The sequence below is a fragment of the Oryza brachyantha genome, chromosome 2 (genome assembly GCF_000231095.2).
Source record: "Oryza brachyantha chromosome 2, ObraRS2, whole genome shotgun sequence".
Lineage (NCBI taxonomy): Eukaryota > Viridiplantae > Streptophyta > Magnoliopsida > Poales > Poaceae > Oryza > Oryza brachyantha.
The window spans coordinates 13885815-13907107 of record NC_023164.2 but is presented as its reverse complement, the minus strand read 5'-3'; the positions used below and the strand labels follow the sequence as shown (position 1 = coordinate 13907107).

General features: G+C 45.6%; 2 protein-coding genes across 2 annotated transcripts; one reads left to right on the top strand and one right to left on the bottom strand.

The window, feature by feature from the left end:
* Positions 1 to 248: 248 nt before the first annotated feature.
* Positions 249 to 2941, top strand: LOC102707553 (bidirectional sugar transporter SWEET15). Its single transcript, XM_006647200.2, has 4 exons — positions 249 to 473; positions 1056 to 1092; positions 1555 to 1927; positions 2034 to 2941. Exons 1-4 carry the CDS (start codon positions 419 to 421, stop codon positions 2526 to 2528), a joined length of 960 nt encoding a protein of 319 aa, XP_006647263.1. The 5' UTR covers positions 249 to 418; the 3' UTR covers positions 2529 to 2941.
* Positions 2942 to 16536: 13595 nt separating this feature from the next.
* Positions 16537 to 21077, bottom strand: LOC102723023 (serine/threonine-protein kinase PBS1). The gene is made up of 5 exons (XM_006648606.3): positions 20601 to 21077; positions 19915 to 20117; positions 19159 to 19348; positions 17719 to 18110; positions 16537 to 17307 (listed from the first exon to the last, which is right to left on the bottom strand). Exons 1-5 carry the CDS (start codon positions 20824 to 20826, stop codon positions 16747 to 16749), a joined length of 1572 nt encoding a protein of 523 aa, XP_006648669.3. The 5' UTR covers positions 20827 to 21077; the 3' UTR covers positions 16537 to 16746.
* Between the last annotated feature and the right edge of the window lie 216 nt (positions 21078 to 21293).

Here is a 21293-nt window from a genome sequence, read left to right as displayed (position 1 = left end):
CATGGCTGGCTGGCTCTGAGGGTTTCCCGTTCCAGGAGGGTGCGTATGCTGCACGTACCTGCACAGGCGCATCGCGCGACAAGTCAGTGTGCAATGATCGACCCCGTGGGGGGCCCACATGCTGCTGCTGGCTGTTGCTACTTGCTACTACTGCCCTCTTTTCCTTTCTCCACCATCTCTCCTGCTCATGCTCCCTCTCCCTATATATAGGAGCCTCTCTTCCCTTCAGGTCTCTCCATGAACCTTGTTGGCTTTGCTTAACCAGATTTTAGCTCCTCCTCCTTTCTCCGCTGACTGCTCGGTGTGTGCTGCATCTCTCAGCTCCATTGAGCAAGAGGAGAAAGGGAGGCTCAGCTAGCTAGCATCTCCTATATCAAGTTTTGTTCAGATTTTTATCTTTTGTTGGAGGAAGATCGATATGGCCTTCTTGTCCATGGAACGCAACACCTGGGCCTTCACCTTTGGCATCTTAGGTAACAATATATACATACACGAGCATCAACATGTTCATGCATGCTGCATTCATCTCATGCATATAGCGATCCTCCTAGCTGCTATCTTGTCTTGCTCTGTTACTTTGTTGATTGGTTCATCAGTGCATGCATGTTCTCCCATATTGTTGGAGACGCTTTATGCCAGCATATATCGACCTTACTCCTCACAACCACAGCTTGTAGCCTGCAATGTCCTTGCAGACCAGAGTAAAGATTTAAACAACCATTGAGAATTAACTAAGTTTGGTTAGGTAACTGGACAAATCTCCTCTGTTGCTTTAGTAACCTTAACAATTATAGTAGTGTTTCTTCCTCAATCTCTTTCGGAGCTAGCGTTTCTGTCCTGAATAAATGGAACTGCCAAAACAATACTTTTAGGCTCTAATCAGGTGGTTACTCCATACAGAGAAAGGGAGCCATCACGCATGTTAGTTAGAAGCGTACACACCTTATTGTTTCTCCTTTTACCATGCACCCTGCACTTCTTTTCTCTGTTTTCTTCTTTTGTATTTTGGCTGACATCACTGATAACCTCTGTCCTGCGTTTGATTTTTTTTGCAGGTAACATAATCTCACTGATGGTATTCCTTTCACCACTGTAAGCTCCTCAACACTGCTTAGTTTCGGTCGAGCATATATACGCATAGCATTGTTCTTTGTTACGTAGGTCATAAGAATAATAGTATTTTAGTATGTAGGAAAAACAAAAGCAACACACATGCCAATGATACTTGAACGGTCGCTGTCATATATACTATTCTAGAATTATGCTTACACCTGAAGGCAACATAACTCTGAAGCTGAAGACTACTAATTAAGGCTCACAATAATTAACCAGCTGAAGGGGAAACAAAATCTCCCAAAACGTCACTTTTGGTAGAGTAACCGTGTCCATCCTTGTAGGTAGGTGCAGTTCTATTATCGAGAGTTTGAGACGACACAGATTGAGCATGAGTTTAACTTCCATTAATCACACGAAAGAAACTGCTGTTAATTTGTTGATCATTGGCAAGTTGAGCAACAGCTTAACCAACCATGTGTGCGCGCGTTTGGTGTGCAGGCCGACGTTCTACCGGGTGTACCGGAAGAAGTCGACGGAGGGATTCCAGTCGACGCCGTACGTGGTGACGCTCTTCAGCTGCATGCTGTGGATGTACTACGCGTTCGTCAAGTCCGGCGCCGAGCTGCTCGTCACCATCAACGGCGTCGGCTGCGTCATCGAGACCGTCTACCTCGCCATGTACCTCGCCTACGCCGCCAAGAGCACCCGGATGCTCACGACCCGGATGCTGCTCGGCCTCAACGTCGGCCTCTTCGGCCTCATCGCGCTCGTCACGCTGCTGCTCCCGCAGGGCGCCCTCCGCGTCCACGTCCTCGGCTGGGTCTGCGTCGCCGTCTCGCTCAGCGTCTTCGCCGCCCCCCTGAGCATCATCGTAAGCAACAGTCACCCGTTTAACTTGTTGCTAATCAGCAATCGCTCGATCGAACAGGCAGCAGCATCTGATTGGTTACTTTTGATTCTGGTTGGTGCCTGTGCAGAGGCTGGTGATCCGGACCAAGAGCGTGGAGTTCATGCCCTTCTCGCTGTCCTTCTTCCTGGTGCTCAGCGCGGTGATCTGGTTCGGGTACGGGCTGCTCAAGAAGGACGTGTTCGTGGCGCTGCCCAACGTGCTGGGCTTCGTATTCGGCGTGGCGCAGATGGCGCTGTACATGGCGTACCGGACCAAGAAGCCACCAGCATCGTCGTCGTCGTCCGCGGCGGCGGGGCAGGAGATCAAGCTGCCGGAACACGTCAAGGAGGTGACGACGATCGTCGCCAAAGCCGGTGCGGCGCCGCCGGAGGGCAGGGCCAGCTGCGGCGCGGAGGTGCACCCCATCGACGACGCGCTGCCGGCCCCGACGGTGGTGGAGGTGAAGGTGGACGAGGAGGCGAACCGTACGGACGGTGTTGACGTCGACGACGGCGATCACGGCATCCTCCTCAGGCCGGAGCAGATCATCAAGCCTGACATGGCCATTGTCGTGGAAGTGTAGTCCGGTTAAGTTTAGAAGTAGTAGCTAGTAATTAATTTCCACGCGAGAAGTAGCTAGCTGGTGGTACACAAGCACACACACAAGCAGTATGTACACGTACGTGCTAGTACGTAGCTAGGTGACCCCCTTTTGGCGTATGTGTAGTCCGGCCAGATCTACGGACGGTATTGGCGCGTGACTCTCCTGGCTCGTCCATAAGCTCGCTGGTCCGAGTGTCCGACCGACGGAGTGTTGCATGCATGCAGAGATATCGGTCGACCGACCGATGGAGTGTGTGTTCTGTGAATCTAGCTACTGAGCGAGAGCGAGGAGGGGGTGTGGGTGTACGTGCAATCGACCGGCCTGTCGCGTCGATGCTCTTGCTTCATTTGATTCATGCAGTTTAATAATAAAATTTGGATTTACTGCAAGCATAAGTAAATTGTAAATACGTGACCTTTCTGTCTTGGCTTAATTACCGTCTTTTTTTTTGAATTTTCACCGGGGGGAGAGATTCCTCACCTGCATTTAGAACGGATTAAATAGAAGGTACATTTGCCGTATTTTCTATAGCTCGGCACAATACATCCTTTCAATTGGAGGTTACAAAGCGATCTTCTATTTTAAAGCGTTCTGCCCACATCGTTACATCTTGAACACACTGTCTTAGTAGCCTTGTCGGAGATGGTTCCAAATTATTGAAAATCACGTCATTTCTATGAGTCCATAGTCTCCAGAAACACAGTATGAAGAAGGTTTCAAAATCCTTTTTCAAAATCCTTAATTACCGTCTTAGCTACACGGTACATAAGAAGCTGTATGCACGTTCGCGTATGCAACTAGGAATGAAAAGCGTTGGCGCGATCGAAAAACGGGGCGCGGAAGGAAGGGTGGCGGGACAAGTGTGTGGAGGTCGATCAAGTAAGGCGGCAGCGGCATATGCAGGCGTGCAGAAGCGGACAAGGGTGTCCCCGCGAAAGCAGGAGGGTCTCTCTCCGGCGGCCTCCTTGCCTTGGCTGCACGTACGTATACACACCCCTTTTGTGGGCGTGCCCAGACAGACACACATTCACACACGGAGACGGTGCTGTCCTCCTCTGCCTGCTGTGTCGAACATGTCTGGGTGTTTGAGGTTAAGCACAAGAAAGGAACTGATCGAGCCGGTGTCTGTAGCTACAGCTAAAAGCAACGGTGGTCGATCGATCGGTTTCAACCGGAGCGGAGCCTAGCCTAGCTAGTACGTACGCACGCGGCGCAGCAGACGAGACGCGCCAGGTGTGGTGGTGTCGTAGCTGCATGCGGTGTAGTATATGGTCGCATGTGAGCGGAGAGGTCCCAGCTATAGCTGTGGAGGGGGGGTTGTGTGTGCTGGGTTTACGCACGCGCATACGAAGGGCGAGACGAGGCGCCACGTCGAGCACCCCCCCTCTCACCTGCACTCCTGCAGGCCGCGGCAGACGAGACGACACGGCGTGGTGACCCTGTGCAAAAGCAGAAGCTGGCAGTAGTACTACTAGCATCCGCGCGCCGTGTACAGAACCGGGAACGCGGCCACCACGTACCGTCGCGTCGTCGCACCGCCACCGCGCGTTGGTGAGTCGGTGACACGGACTGATGATCAGAGACGGCACGCGTCGCGCCGCTCCGCGGGAATCAAACCGGTTCCTGCAACGCGGGAGGAGAAAGGGGAGATGTCTGAATTGGTGTCAGCGTGCGGCAGTACCGCACAGGCACATGTCGTGCTCGTGCCAGTGCCGGACGCCTACGAAGCGCTTCCCCTTTTTCAGATCGGAAAGATCCCAGCCCTCCAGACTGAGATGTGTGCCAGATCAAAGCAAAGCCTTTATTCCCCTCATGTACATCGTCAGGGATGTGTTTTAAATGGTGCCTGGGAGGTATCTCCCAACCTTATACACGGATTAGAGTGGATCTATAGATGGGTGTTTAAGGGAGAAAGATCAAACTAAAATCTACCACAGGGAAACACAATAGGCTGTACAGATTATTTTACCACTTGCCGTGGTGGCGAAAGGTTCAGAAACGAAAATAACTCTTGTAAAACTAGTATGTACTGTATCATGTGCTAGCGTAGGATCGAAACACAACAACCAAGACTATTAAATAGTTAAATGGTAGATCACATCAGGGAAAATAAAAAATAATGCATTTTTACCAATTTAAAAGCACTGTCGTTCATCCCTTCATCCACGCATGTAGCATCCTCCCATCCTTAAAAAAAACTACTACTTCCCTCACACGTACATCACGATATGCGTAGTAATAAGATAACTTATCAGCTAAAACACTGATGCAATAGAGAGCAAGATAAAATAGTCTAATAAATGTTGTTTAATCGTAATAACTTTATATAGATCGAACCTACCCAAGATAATATAAGAGCATGTACAATAGCAGGTTATAAGCCATCCATAAGCATATTTTAAAGAGTTAAGAGGGGAGAGAGGAGAGGTGAGCTACTAATTTATAGCTAGCTACACACGGGCTTTAAGACAAAATGTGTGTATGACATGTGGGACCATGTATTGATATTTTGTAGGTAACTATGGTATGAATTGGCTATTAGATTGGCTATAGATAAATTGGAGCTAAGTAGTTGGTTATACTATTGAACTTGCTCTAAGGTTAATAATAATAGACAACGGTTATCGAACCAGATTAAAATACTCAGAGTAAATGATCAGCACAATTTAAGAGACATATAGAACTTAGATCAAGCTATATAAATCAAAGATAAAAACATACATTTCAATCAAAATATTAGGCTGAACCAGACTGTCTTAATCTAACATATAAGATAGCGTATCAGTATAGCAAAGAGATCAAAGATATAAGAACCAGCTTCAATCGAGACTGATCTGATAATCGGTTATTGTATAAGGTCGATAAAAATACTGGACTGAGTCAAGAAAATATTAATCTCACTGATAAAATCACTATATATCAAGAATTTACCCGTGTACTGAAGGTTAAACTAAACCGATGTAGTCTTGTCAAGAGTTCACTCCGATAAAAACTATAAACTAATGTGACGATGCGCCAAAATTATATTGAGATTGATTCTCTTTTACAAGACCCAAGACTGATATATTTATACCCTTGGGAAAAACGAATCTGAATTTAGTTACATGCAACTAGTCAGGTATCTAAATTAATGAGAGAAAATATCTACAATAACTAATCTAAAAAAACTATATAGGTCTGATTTAGAAACTATAAACATTCCATATTAATATTTTTCCACACATGTATCGGTTTTCAAACCCATACCTCAACACTGTGAAAATTATCGGTGCTTATTTACGAAAAATTTATGAACGCATCAGTTTCCAATTTCGTCACAATCATCCAATGGTCAAAATATCAACTCTTATAAGAAAAATGTCGCCGTTAAGAATTGTTCAACATGGGAGTAAAACTATTTTGCAGTTTGAAGTGGTCCATTGAACCAAAACTGGGAGACTGGAGAATTTGGCCTCCTAGTGAAGCCAACCAGCAAAGTAATGACGATAATGGGTTGGTTTGGGCCGGGTAAATGAGTCTGCATTTGCATGTTTGATGGCGGCCCTTCACTGGCAGTGGACGCACTTCTGTGTAGACTTTTGGACCGTGTGGTCGTTCCATGCCTCTGTGTTGTTTGTGCGTACTAAAATTGTACTCTCTCCGTTTCGAAATAAGACAAACTTTCGATTTACGTGTCTAGCATTTGACTATTTGTTTTATTTGAAAATTTTGTAAAAAACTAAAAAAAATTAGTCACACGTAAAGTTTTATTCATGATTTATCATCTAATAAAAACAAAAGTATTAACTGTAAAAAAACTTTAAATAAGAAGATGAGTTAATTATTGTAGATAAAAAGCAAAAGACTGATTTATTTTAGAACGGATGAAGTACTGCACCATGTAGACTATCCGTTTCGTTATAGGCTTGAGCCGTTATGTCTAGTAGACTACTACTATTACTAGGCAGTACTCCAGCTAGCTAGCAACCTGGTACGTACGCCAGGGCGGCTATGGCAAGATAATCAACAACAATCGATTTGAGTCAACAGGAAAAGCCAATTGACACACGCTTGCATGCTCTCTCCTACAGTGGGATTTAGGGCGTACGTACGCGTGTACAGCTTACACGCAAACCATGCAACGGATACGACCGCAAGACGTACGCGCGTTGGCGGTGCCGCAGTGGTGCTACGTACGTATGTCAGCACAAGCCTACGATGATTTGAACACCGCGGTGCACTAGTGTGAACCGTACGCGCGTAGTAGTACTGTACATGGCAAGTGGCGCAGGTGCAGGCGTGAGCCCGCGTGTCCGAGCAAAATTGGCGGCTCCCTGCACGCCTCTCCTGGACGAGAAGGCCGGCGAAAGAAGCACGGAATGAGCGCGGCGGGATTGACACTGGCGGGTGTCCGGCGACTCCTGCGTAGGCCTGGCCGTTCGGTCTTTCGTTCGGTCGAGATTCGTTCGGTCTCCGATTTGATCTTAGTCTCGGAGTTCGGTCTTCAGAGAAAATTCGGTCTTTCAGAACTGAGGTTTAATCGGTCTTAAAAAAACACAAGACCGAGAAATTCGGTTTCGGTCTTGTTCGGTTTTGGTTCGGTCTTGGACTCGGTGTTCGGTCTGTAGAGAAAATTCGGTCTTTTAAAACTTGGGTTCAATCGGTCTTGAGAGAAATTCGGTTTTGGTCTTATTCGGTCTCGGTCTCGGTCATGACCGAAGTGCCCGAAATTTCGGTTACCCGGAGACCGGTGGGAGGAGGCGGGAAGGCGTGCAGGAGAAGGCGGCGGAGGGGAGACAGCGGAATTCAGTCTGTTTGGGTATTTTGGTTACCCGAGACTTGTATACGAAGACCGGACCGAATTTTTCGGTCTTTCGCTTCCTTCACCCGAGACCGCGACCGAATTTCTCGGTCTCAGTCTTTTCGGTCTCGGTCTCAATCTATTCGGTTCGGTCTCTCGATCTCGGTCTTTTGTGCCCAGGTCTACCCCTGCGGTTCGTCACGTCCCACCGTGCCACCCCATGGGGGCGCTTCGACTACCGGTCGGTCAGTTTCCACCGCACTTGCCGCGCGCGGTGCGGGCGTACGTGCCACACCAACACGTCGATCACTGCTTCATAAAAACAGGGTGATACACAGACACAGTTTTCTTCTCTGCTTTTCTCCTTAACTTGTATACATACATTTTTCAAACTACTAAATAATATAATATGTTTAAAACAAAATTTCTACTCTCTCTATTTTAAAATTTAAGATGTATTTTGTTTCGTTAGTAGAAGAGTTTTGACCAAAGATTACTCTGTTAACATATCGCCTATATGACAAGAAAAATATAATTACAAGAAAATACTTTTCAATACAAATATAATAATATTATTTTTTGTCATAAAACCTAATCATAATACAGTAATTTTTGGTTAAACCGTTATCCTAACAATATAAAATGCATCATATATTTTGAAATAAAGAGAGCATATATATATTTATCATATCACATTTTTAAACTATATTTTTAGCTTTGTAATAATTAAGTTCACTGTTTAAATTATTAAATAAATATTATAACAATGAGATAATCTTGTTTATCTTTCGTTTCCCTTCTAACTCAGTGCTTCGAGTGTGCTTTTTCATTAAGCGGAATTTTGTTCCCAAGCTTCTATTGGGCGGCAAATAATCCTTATGAAGCAGTGAAGCACCCACTTTTGCATAGAAAATACTAGATGATTTTTGCTTTTACGGAACACGCACTCAACCTTACAACATGTCTTTCTCGTGGAAGAAATTTGCTCAGTGTTAACACGGTTTGCTCATATTGTCATAGCTCCCCACACCCATAGTGCTAACACGGTTAGAGCCAAAAAAACTTGGGCCTTCCCATTTCTCCTGAATAAGATCAAACTGACCAAAAGCATAAAACACACAAATATGCCAGCACAGACAAACATACCCACAGCTACGAGTGGTAATGGACTAATGGGCCAATGACTTTAGTCATTTCACAACCCTATTTAACATTTAAATTTTTTTAACTAAAAAACTGTAAACTTTCATTCTACCCCATTTAGAATCTAACACTTCAATTTTATTAGAAAAAATTGGGCTCATTACCACCTTTACCAACATCAATTACTTGCAACGGAAAATAGAAAGAAGTTTAAATATAGATGTCGGTGTTAAAGAAATAAAGCCTCCTAACACAAAAGGACCCTTTGCCAAAAGGTGGGTTAGGCCACCCGAAGGATTTTTTGTTGAAGGAGAGGTCAGACCACCCGAAATGTGGGGTTGACCCACCCTCAATAGGGAGGGGTCGGGCTACCCTAGCAGAGGCAACACTCAGGTCCTAATAAAAGGGTCTTTTTGGATGTTTCTATAAGACACTTTATATGTTTCACTTATAAAAATTAATGCTACACCTAACATATTTATGTTACATATTTTTTATTTGAGACACATATGGTGTCTGACATACTTTTCTCCATACTATGCAAACGACAATGTGACCATCTTCATGAAAAAAAAGGACACTATTGTTCAATTCTATCAATCAATCTCATCACGAAGATTTGCTACTCTTATTGATTAGGCCACTGTAAACATTCTATTCTTGACACTGTGATGCCCCTTAATACTACAACAGGGTGATCATGCCTAAAAAGGAGGCATAGGAGGCCGAACAAGTTGAGTACTCCAGAGCGCTACATAGAAAATATGGCTAAACTGAAAAAATAGAGAAAGAAAGGAGAAATCTAGTTGGAATTTTCTACTACATGTATTTCACCTTTGCATGACCTAAACCTGTATAAATCGCTTTGTTTGTGAGATTTTTTCCTACCACATGTATTTCACCTTTGCCTAAAGTGGTTGTTTGGCTGCCATCCTGAGTTCCATGTCTCTCAAGGTGCATGAGAATTCATAGTTTTTATGCCTGGTGAGGCAAGCCTGAACAGAAAGGGTATCATCCCATAATTAAATTCCCCTATCCACCTGCGAGCAAGACATAACAGGAGAGCAGGGGCACCAAGTGAGCTTGCCGGAGGGGAAGTTCGGTCGCAGGAGCGCCAAAAACCTTCAAAATGGAACAAATAGAGCAGTTCGACTCTAATGGTGGTTGTCCGAACTTTGTTGGGCAGCTGGTGATGAGCATATGCTTGTTGCACTGCGATGGTAGGGTTCTGATTAATTAATGAAATCATGTTGTGGGTTCTTATTAGGAAATAATATTCATGCTTTGGCTACGAGGAATTGGTCTAAGATATTAGTGTTGCATAATTGTTACGGTGGCAGTGTTGGCTAGATTTGAGCAAGAAGATGGTGATGGTGCTCTGGTGGCTGAAACCTGAAATTGATTTGAGGAAATGCTTAGTGAAGGGAGAGCAGTACATAGATCAAAGGAACTTTCATATGGTTTCATGTATGTGACAGATCAAAGGAGTTATGCGAGCAGCTTGAAGCTCCATCTAGTGATTAACGCTCCGAGTGAACTAGTGAAGCTCAGTTAGGTCATGCCTGAGTCAATGTCAGGCAACATTGAGTGGCATGAGCACGGGGGACTCGCCAGGGAGAAACTTGGGGTAGCAACCAAACAACTATTTGACAACATTTAGGAATGCAATAAACTAGGGCCATTTATCTTAGGGCAGCAACCAAACAACCCCAAGCCAATGTATACAGGCCGCGTTCGGCATACGGGTTAGTTAACCAAGTCTCCCTCCTTTTTCACGTGCACGTTTCTCGAAATACTAAATGGTGTATTTTTTACAAAAAATTCTATAGGAAAGTTGTTTTAAAAAATCAAATTAATTTATTTTATATTTTTTTAATAATTAATAATTAATTAATTATGTGCTAACCTATTATTACGTTTTCTGTACCAATGCATAAGTTAACTTACGCCCTACCATCGAACGCGGCCACAATCCACCTAAGAAAGTATGACACGGACAATTGTAATCCTTCCATTGCTCATACCCATCCACTCGCATGTGAAATCAGGGTAGCAACCAATCAACCCCAGACAACATTCGAGCGTGCAATATACTAGGTCGATTCATCTTAGGGCGACAACCAAACAGGCAACAAGACAATGTATATATTGTTCATCTAAGAGCATTTCTAAGAGAATGTCTAAAATTTAACTCTCCAAATCTTAATTTCGTCATTCATGTCAAAAGATTACATCTCTAAATTCAAGTGTACCTCCACAGACTCTTCATCCACACTCTTCAAATCCTAACAGTCGAGAGGATGACTTGTGTGCCCAACCATTTAGGACCCACATATATTAATCTTGTTGGGTGAGAGGATGACTTGCCAGATTTGGCTATTGAGGAGACATGTTTACTTATTTAAATGACATGACAGGTTAAATAGGTAGTCTTTTATATGACAATTTTTATTATAATTGCCAAGATTTAATATGCCAAGTTAAATAGGTGGTCTCGTGAATATGCTTCTATAAAAGGTACGACACCACGAACAATTGTAATCCTTCCAATACCCATCCTCATCTACCAACGTATGAACTTGTGGAGTCATGACACTCTCCATATGCATATTTTCTCATGCCCTTGTGAGGAGGTGCAATTGCCGGCGAAGGTATCATGTCCAGTGGCTAACAAATGGTAGAGGTAACGCATGTCTCTGCAAATGTAGCAACACAGGCTTCCATAGAGGCGGTGGAGTAGGTGTGTCAATGTGAAAGACCAGACACTGGTGGAGGAGGCATGGCCATCCATGGGTGGGCAGGCGGCACCGCTATCATCCATGGACAACATGCCTGTTGTTTTGGTGCTTCGCTAGGTCAGAATTTGTTTAGATTTTGCTTGGAATTTTCCAATCAAAAATGAGCTTCAAGAAATATATCGGAAATCAATTTGAATCATCTTTTATCCAGAGTTTCTATTTGATTGAAGTGGATTCGTGGTGCACGGTGATGTCTTGTAATAGGTCTCTTTTTCCTCGCGTGGAGAAGTTTTGTTTCGAACTCCTTTTATTTCTTTGGATATTTGTGGACTCAAACTTAGATCATGTCTGGACTCAATCGTCCCGAGGTGCTATCAGCTCCCGCATGGAGTTGTACATGACGACTTGCAAAGGAAATGTGTGAGTCTTGAAATAAGTTGAATGTTTATAATACCAGTGATAAGTAGGAAATTGTGGCATGTGCTTGTGTCCCCGATTATAACTAGATGGTGTAGGAGAGGTTAGACAGAAATACTTTCAATCTTAATAATAATAGCTAAAGATAAAATGTCATAAGAGTATATGTGTGTGTCGTGCCTAACCACTAAATTGAGCCTTACAAGTGGACAAGGGCCTTCGATTTGCCTCGACTTTCTCTCTAACAATTGGGTTACTGCTCGACACGGTTACAACCATGTCACAGCCGGAGTTTAATCCTAAGCCTTAATTCGTAAAAGAAATTCGTAAATAATAATTGGCTTAATTAACTCAGGAAAAATCCCTCTAAAGAGATTAATTTAATTAAATCGAGGTTCGTAAATCGATTAACTGGATTTAAACTCAAATTACAGAAGTATAAAATTTGACCAAACAAATTAATTTAAAATTCGGCAAAAGTGGGGCTTTTCTTTTTCCCTCATTTTTCTTTCTTTTTCCCTTCCTCTCCAAATTGGGCTAAAGTCCAATTTTCCTCCTCTCTCTTTTTCTTTTTCCTTTTTTCTTTTCCCCTCTCCCTTCCCGGTCGGCCGGCCCAGCCGTCGCCGGCCTCCACCTCCCCTCCGCGTGCGCTCCCCCTCCTCCTCCTGGGCCACCATTCGGCCCAACGCCAGCCTCCGCCTCGGCCCAGCTTCACCTGCTGCCCGCGCCGCGCACCGCGCGAAGTCCGCTTCGCCTCCCTCCCGGTCGAACCGAGCCCGCACCGCCGCCGGGGATGAGCTGGACTCCGCGCGCCGCCATTGCAACCGCCACCGCCGAATCTGTCGCCGTGCCCGACTCGGTCTCCACCTGCCGCCCCGCCCTAGCCGGCCTCCCCGCGCCATAAATACCTCGCCGCCTCACGCCGCCGCTCACCTTTTCCCCTCGCCGCGCCCAACGTCGCCACCGCCGATCGATCTCGCGAGCCGTCGCCGTTCTCCGCGCGCCGCCAGCCGTCACCGCCCGTTCCCGCTCGACGTCGTCTCACCGCCGTCCTCAAAGCCGCCGGTGAGCATCCGCATCTCTTTCCCCTCCTCTTTTTCTTTCCCGCTGCCGTCGTCAGGCCACCGCGCCGTCGCCAGCCGCCACGCGTCATCTCCCTGCCGTCGCCGCCCCTCTGCCCGTCACCACCTTCCCCTCGCCGTCGCCGACGCAACCCCGTCGTCGCCGGAGCGCCGCCGCCCTCCTGTCGCACCGCCGACGTCGCCCTCCCCGAGCCGACGCCGCCCTCCTCTCAGCGTGGTCGCCGTCTCCGTCGCCGGCTGTCGCGCCGCTGCCCGCCGGTCGTCGCCGTCGCCGCTCTCCGCTGGCGCCGCTTGTTCCCGCCGTCGCCGCCCACCGCCGCCCGCTCGGCCGACCGCCGCTTCCCTCCTCTCCCGGCCGAACTCCTCTCCCACCCCTCTCTGCCCTAGGTCACCGACCGGTGGTCCCCACCGGCCGGGCCTCCTCTCCCTCTGCCCTCTCTCTCTGGCCGGTGGGCCCGACCCGTCAGTCGCCGGCCGCCCTCTCACCCTCTCTCCTCCCGCGGGGCCCACGGGACAGCCGCCGCCCTCCTCTTCCTCTCTCCTTCCCCATGGTCCCACTTGTCATCCACCCGTCTCCCCTCTCTCCCACCGACAGGTGGCCCCCACCCGTCGGCGCCGCCACCTCTCTCCTCCGCTGACGACAGCAGCCCTATTAATTGCGCAATAATTGATTTAGGACTTTTCTGTTTAGTTTAAAAACCCAGAAAACTTCTAAAATTTATAAGTAATTCATCTAGTCTCCGTTTAGGCCCATTCAAATTTCATTAAATTCATAAAATTATCAATAATCCATTAAAAATACTTTCTTTTACTGTTTCAGTAGAGTTTGTGCCTGTTTTATTTATTTTTGTGCTTTGTCACTTAGATTCGGACTCCGCCGAAGAGCCGGTTTATTTCGAGATCGTCGCCGAAGTACCCCAGGGGCCAGAGCAAGGCAAGTGGCACTCATCTTTGATTATATTGAACCTATTATTACAAATTCCTTACTTTATTTATTCAAATATGTATTGTTTTAATTAAAGTATTTACTATATTTATTTTCCGGGTAATCCCTATTATTATGCCATTGTTTACCCAACTTTATTCATGCTAGACCAGGGGTAACTTGACTAGAGTTAGGCCTAGGTTGATGCTTAGCCGTGCTTAGATCAAGTAGCTCATGGGATCATTTAATAATCATGATTAGCTCTGAATAGCTGTAATAATGATTCATTACCCGGTTCGGGTTAATGCCAACTAAAATATTGCTAACGGTGGGTCGTGGGTGTTTGGTTTTGAGAGTCGCACTCATGATAATTAAGGACCGGTTCGCAGGAAAACCCTGGAAGTTATTTCCATGCTAACCACAAGCCAGAATGGGCAACGGTGGGCTTTGGAGTGTAATTGCGAACTATTCGACGTACCCAGGTAAGGGTGAGCGTGATGGAGTATGGATGGGAGTCGTGGTGTAACGATGGCCTATGCTGCTTCCGGATTCATCTAGGCACAAGAGGGGCTGCCCGACTTGGTTTAAAGGAGTGGGCGAAACCTGAAATGTGATGCGATTGAATAGGGAGGGTTATGCGACGGGCCCTATCATAGTTCCTTTTCCGGTATGCCATGGTGGTATGTCGGCGCACGTTCAACTGTAGTGGGACTGTCTTGTGGGTATAGTAGTACACCTCTGATCAGAGTAAAATCTATTCGAATAGTCGTGCCCACGGTTAAGGGCGAGTTGCCAGCTTCACTGTGATTAGTTGAACCTTTAATGACCTGGATGAACTGGCTTTTTCTTGGGACTACTGCAACGTGGTGTAACGTTGAGCAGTGGTTGGGCCTGTTGCAACGTGGTGTAACGTTGGACAGTGTTGTGCTATTTTACAACTGTTATTTATTTATCCTTTAATGTATTTAATTACCTTTATTCGGTTTAATCTCTGTTATTTATTTAAGTGCTGCTTTATTGCAACTAACCCTAAGCCTGTCCTTGGTGATTCTTATGCATCATTTATTACCCTCTTTTCCGTGCTACTTGTTGAATACGGTGGTTTGTACTCAACCTTGCCCAATTTTCCCCTCCAGAGTTAGAAGTGGAATCCGATAGAGGTGACTCTCAAGAGTGAGCTGGTCTGCCGTCGAAGCTTTGCCTGTGGACTGGAGCCGTACCCGCTGGAGCTAGTCTACCTTTCTTTCCGCTGCATTTTCTTTAGAATAAGTGTTATTTTCAGTTGTTTCTAATAACGATGGTTATGTAATTAACATTGTCTTTTTGTGTACCCTGGCTGGTCCTGTACAGGGATTTTAATACACAATTAAGTTCAAAAATTCGTGTGAGGAATTTCTGGGCGTGACAAACCATGAGGCAGGATCATTCCCTCCGCAGTCATATTTGCTTCAACATCTGACATAATCACTAGAGACTATCAATACCGATAATGACGGGTACTACTTCCTCTATTTTTTATTTGATGCTATTGACTTTTAGGTCTAGATTTATTCTTCCTCTTGTTCAATTTTTTTATAATTTATCTTATTCTGGAATTTGCCGATGGTCTTCGGAGGTGCTCGTAAGGGTAGGGTTTACGTGCGTGCGTTCTAGGGGGAGTGTGCGTGCGTTGTGAGCGTCTGCGTTGTCTTGTGTTTTCCAAAAAAAAAATATAATTTATAAAATTATAGGTCATGCTATTGACACTCCATCCGAACCGGATCCTGCGTTGTGACATATGTCCTACACTACGCCACTGCAAGGTACACCACCAGCGCGGCTAGGGCAAAGATCATAAACATCATGATTTTTTTTAGTGTGTGTATGACACACGTAAGGACGTGTTTAGTTCGTAAAATTTTTCCAAAAAACACCACATCAAATCTTTGAACACTTAAATAGAGTATTAAATATAGATAAAAATAAAAACTAATTGTATAGTTATGGGAAAAATCGTGAGACAAATTTTTGAGCCTAATTAGTTCATATTTAATCATAAATGGTACAGTAATCCACATGCGCTAATGACAGATTAATTAGGCTCAAAGAATTCGTCTCATGGTTTTCAGGCGAGCTATAAAATTCGTTTTTTCATTCATATCCAAAAACTCTTTCCGACATTTAGTCAAGCGTTTCGCGTGACTATTTTACCAAAAATTTTTGGTAACTAAACAAACCTAAGTCTGCAGAGTAGCGCGTGCCGTCCCCGGACGACAAGAAGGCCAGCAGGAGAAACACGCAAGCGCGCCGCGGACACGGGCCGGCGCGACGGCGGTGCGTCGTGCGCGCGGGCGCGCCATGTCTTCCGGGAGACGGGAGATGTCTGCGTCGTGCGCGCAAGCGGTTCCCCTGCTCCGCGGATCGGTCAGTTTCCTTCCAGGCTTCCAGCATGCACGCTTGCCGTGCCGCCAATTCCGTACGTCTGCTTTGATATTTTGGCCTTCCGCCGATGGATCCACCCGGCCGAGAGTCGTGCTGTTCTTGTGCTTCCTCCTGCCTGCCGATCGGGTTGCTTTCAGAGCATCTCGATCTTGCACCAGTCGGCGCCGGTGACATTTCGCTAGCATTCGCCTTTATCTTTTTATTTTTATTTATATGTTAGAATTTAAATTCTTAATCTTAAATTTAGAGTTAATTTTGATATCTGTTTCACCGGATGTTATTTTTCAGCAAGAATACATATATATATATACAAGTTTCATTTAAAATTTATTTTTTATTATTTGACTTTCTACATGAAAACCAATCACCCCATTTGGCTGATGGCTGACGACGAAATGAGGCCGATAGAAACATCATTAATTGTGACGAGCAGCACAGCACAAGCAGGGAGGTGTAAAGGGACCGATTCAAAGATACTGGGGAACTCAAAAGGTGTCCTTTCATTCTCACAAAATTTTCTGAGAATTTACAACATATGCATTCACTATCCGGTTCAAAGCTCCCGTTTCTTTTCTCTAGAAATGTACATCTAACCCACCCTCTCCGCCTCTCTCTGCCACAGGAAAGCAAATAGTGTTGGAAATAAACAGACATACATGGGTGGATGGATCAACCACTCACTGCTCTGCTCCTAGCCATTTTCAGTTGGGGAATCCAGGCTCCCCTGCCCATTCTCGATCGCACGCCGCTTGTCCCGCCAATTCTCGCCCCACATCTTCGCCTCGGCCACCATCCGCTCCCTGTCGCCCCACATCTTCGCCTCCGCCACCATCCGTTCCCTGTCGCCCCACATCTTCGCCTCTGCCACCATCCGCTCCCGGTCGAAATCCTTGTTCAGGATACCTGGAGGCTCTTTAGGGGAATCCTCCCTGTCCTTGTTTGGTGACTTGTGGCCAGAGCTGCTGGCTTCATCGTTCCTGGAGACTATCCTGCCATTCTCGCCAACTTTGCTTCGTTGGTCACCACCTGGCTTCCTCGAAGCATGAGGCGCGTTAGGGTCGTACGATTGAGATGCCAGGTAGGAAAGAGCAGTCACAACATCTGCAATAAGTGGGCGGGACGCAGCCTCCGACTGAATGCACATAGATGCCACTGCAAGTGCTTGGTAAAGTCCACGCATGGGGTATCGTCCTTCCAGTCTTGGGTCAGCCATTTTAGGAAGCTTTCTTCTGTCATTGAAAAGAGGTCGTGCCTGGCAGTTCATAAGCAATGTTGTCAGAACATGGGCCAAATCATTCAGCCAAATGATACATGATCTGTTCTAACCCATCAGAGTACATTGATCAATATAAGCATGGTGCACAGGAAATCACAGATGGCTTACAAGTTACAACATCTAATATAGTTATGAATTCCTATTCGCAGCTCCAGAATATAGTAACCAGGCAACACCTGATCGTCTATATGAGTTAATTTTGAAGTTTTACTTATGATAAAATGCAGCACATATTATTTAGATCTGCTACCAAACATATTAAAGATACATGACATATCAGGATTCAAATAATTACTTAAGAGATATTAAACAGATAAACCATACCAGGCTATCAGCATATATATGTAAAGTGTTCACAAATAATCAGTAGTTCAGGATAGAGCTTACCCATGAGACAAGATTTTGTTCGCCATGTGGCCTAGTGCTGTCAATCGCCCGACGACCAGTAATCAACTCAAGCAAGACAACACCAAAGCTATATACATCAGACTTAACAGTTAATTGTCCTGTCATAGCATATTCTGGAGCACAATAGCCATATGTCCCCATCACACGTGTAGAGACATGTGATTTGTCACCAACAGGACCCAGTTTTGCAAGACCAAAGTCAGAGAGCTTTGGATGGAAACTCTCATCCAAAAGAATGTTTGATGACTTGAAGTCTCTATAAATAACTGGTGGATTTGCTTTGTCGTGAAGGTACTCCAGTCCTTTAGCAGCACCAGCTGCAATTTTCATCCTTGTGTTCCAATCCAATGCTTCCTTATCAGGAGGTAGATCTACATCACATATTATATGCATGTCAAAAGAACAAATCCACAGCATGGTCATTGTTCGCACATGAAATTATGTTGGATAAGAATGTCCATGGCACTTAATGCAAAGTCACATATAAACAGTAAGGTTAAATGGTGAAATTTATGAACATAAGAGAACCTTGAGAAGAAGTCATAAAAACTGTTTGTAATGCGCACAGGTCACTGATTAAAAAAAACCATCACAGACCATTATAAGTACATCACATAGCTTTAGAAATAATTTTAGCAAACACAGACCAATGCTCACTTCTCATTATGACATTTATTCAACTTACAACAAGCAGCCAAACACACCAAAAATAGATGGCATGATAAAAAAAACATTCCAAATCTTGTCATGTTGAGTTAAAAAACAAAGACAGATGGAATAAGAGCTTGTTTGGCATGACTCTAGCTCCAGCTTCACCTCTCCTAGAGCTGGAGCCCAACCACAAAATGGGAGCAGAGCAGGGTGGAGTGATCTGTTAAAATGAACTAGAGAGGTGGAACTGTGTTCAAGCAGCTCTACTCCAGATTCCGCTCCTAGAGTGAAATTAGGAGTTGGAGCCCAAATAAACTGGTCCTAAGCTTGCAGTAGACGCAGATAAGAAGTGTGAGAGAACTGTGATATAAACATGACTTGAGTACTTGACACACTAGTACTCACATTATGCTGTCGTGCACTATTGAAGGCCCTTGGAAGAGACAAAATCCAACGCATGAACAGGGAGCAGGGTAATGCAAATGGTAACATTTGTAGAGCTTGGTGATGAGATACTGGTCTACCACCACATAAACATTTGCTGATATTAATAAAAATCATGAACACTAGTGCTACTACATAAAGAGCACAGACTAGAAAGCATGGATAGAACCGCAGATGGACATCTGCACCTAAGGAAACATGTGACATGGCCCTTGCTTAGGATAGTACAGCAGGTACAGACACAGAAACCATTAACAGAAAATTTACAGGTGGTGATCATATGCAAAACAGTATTGCTACAGGAAATAAAAGTAGAATTCGTACCATGCAAATGATCTTCCAATGATCCAAAGTGCATGTATTCATAAACAAGAAGACGTTGATCTCCATCAGCACAATAACCAATCAAATTAACAAGATTTTGATGATGTAACAAACTGAGCATGAGAACTTCCACTAGAAATTCTCTGTTTCCTTGAAGCCCATCTCTATTAAGCTGCTTTATAGCAACAACCTGTAATCACAACACAGCAACTTCAATCATGCTACCACTTTAAAACTCATTTTAGTTTTGGCAATTCAAGTTGCTCTTATTTTTTCAATGTAACATATAGAACATTAGACGAATTGTTGCATAAAACTGCGCTTGCTATTCCCTCTGCTCACAAATTCCTGTCCTTTTGGACAAGTATCATGTCAAACTTTAAAAACTTTGAAGTATTTTTATCTTCCTTACTAACTATATTGGATACACAAAAATCATATGAGCAGATTTGCATCATCAATTATACTTGCATAATATTATAAATTTATGGGTTTGACAAAAACATAAAAAAAGAATGTGTTGTGGTGTATTGTGACAAGAGGGAGTAGCATAGTGCAATGCGTAAATAAACCAGATCAAATAAACAGTTGCTCAACATGGTTATTCCCCACTCCTTTAAACAGTCTACAGTCCGTAGATCTTAGGCAAAGAAAAGTGAACAGTAACAATTTCGCGACAGTGCGATTTTCCCGTTGTTCAGTTCCCCAGGGGCGAATGCAAGAAAGGAAGCAAACCCACTTGCCAAAATAAGTTACCTGGCCACTGCTCTCCAGACGGCCCTTGTAAACGCGTCCAAAGCCTCCTTCACCGAGGAAGCACTCCGGCCTGAAATTCCGGGTGGCCGTTGCGAGCTCTCGGAAGGTGAAAGTCTGCGCCGATATTACATTCCCATTGGCATCCTTGGGCGCAGAAGGCTCCCTTGCTATCGCATTGCTCTTCACTCTCCCTTTCTCAGCACCTGCACATGTTGACCCGGAAAAAAATTGAAAAAAAAAAAGAAATACTTAGCTAACTGAAGGTTCATGCGACAGCGAGAATTAGAACGGCAGAATCCGAACAAACTAGCTGAGCATAGCATTCGTCTCGGCCTATAAGTCTATCAGTTCCATCTCCAATATACTTATTTTTTTTTTCATTTCCCAATTAGATGAAGCAGATGAACTAACCGCACAGCATGTACCTATCAGATAGTTCAGGATATTTTCTTTGTCTTTGGTTTCTTGTCAAATTTTGCAAATAAAATTGTGCTAGTTCGGCAGGCAGGGATCAGCAAAGACGAGAAGAAACAGAAATCAGATCAAGGATGGCGTGCAAAAGGAGGGACCGAATCGGCGTCCCCCGACGCGGATCCGATCCCCACCAACCACCGCCCGGAGATCCACCGCCCAACGCCCGGTCGCTTGCTCGCGCGCGCGCACGGACGGACGGGACACACGCGCACCTGCGGAGAGCTTCTCGACGCGCGGCGCCGCCATGGGCTGGTGGTGGTTGTGGTGGTGCAGCTCCGGGTACCCCCTCTCCCCATGGCGGGCGCCGCCGCCGCCGCCGCCGTAGCCCGCAGCCGAGGAGGACGAGCCACCGCCACCGCCGCCACCCCCGTACGGCCCTCCCACCTTGGGGTTCAGCTGCTCCTCCGCGGGCGAGTCGAAGCACGAGAAGCAGCCCATCACCCCCCCCCCCCCAGCCCACCCCACCCAACAAACCCCGCCGCCGCCGGCTGAGAGGGTCACCGGCCCACCGCTACCATTCCCACCAAACCCAGCGCGATCGAGCTCGGCTCGGGATCGGATCTTCCGGCGAGGGGATCGAGGCGGGGGTGGTGGGGGAAAGGGAATTCGGGTGCGTGCGTTTTATTTTATTGGGTTTTTGGAGGGGGAGGAGGAAGCGGAAGCTGAAGCGAGCGAGCAAGCAAGCGAGACGAGAAGAGGAGAGGAGAGCCCAACAAATACGCGTCTTTGCCGCGGCGGCTTCGGCTTTCATACGGATGGATGTGGTGTGTGTATTGGCCGGTCCCGGTCTTTACTGCCTGCGTTGCGTGGGGGTTTCGTTGGTTAGTAAATGTTTTTTTTTCTCTTTAAGCGTTTTAGCGCGAGGATAATATTTTCATTGATTTTTTTTATATTTGACCACGTTA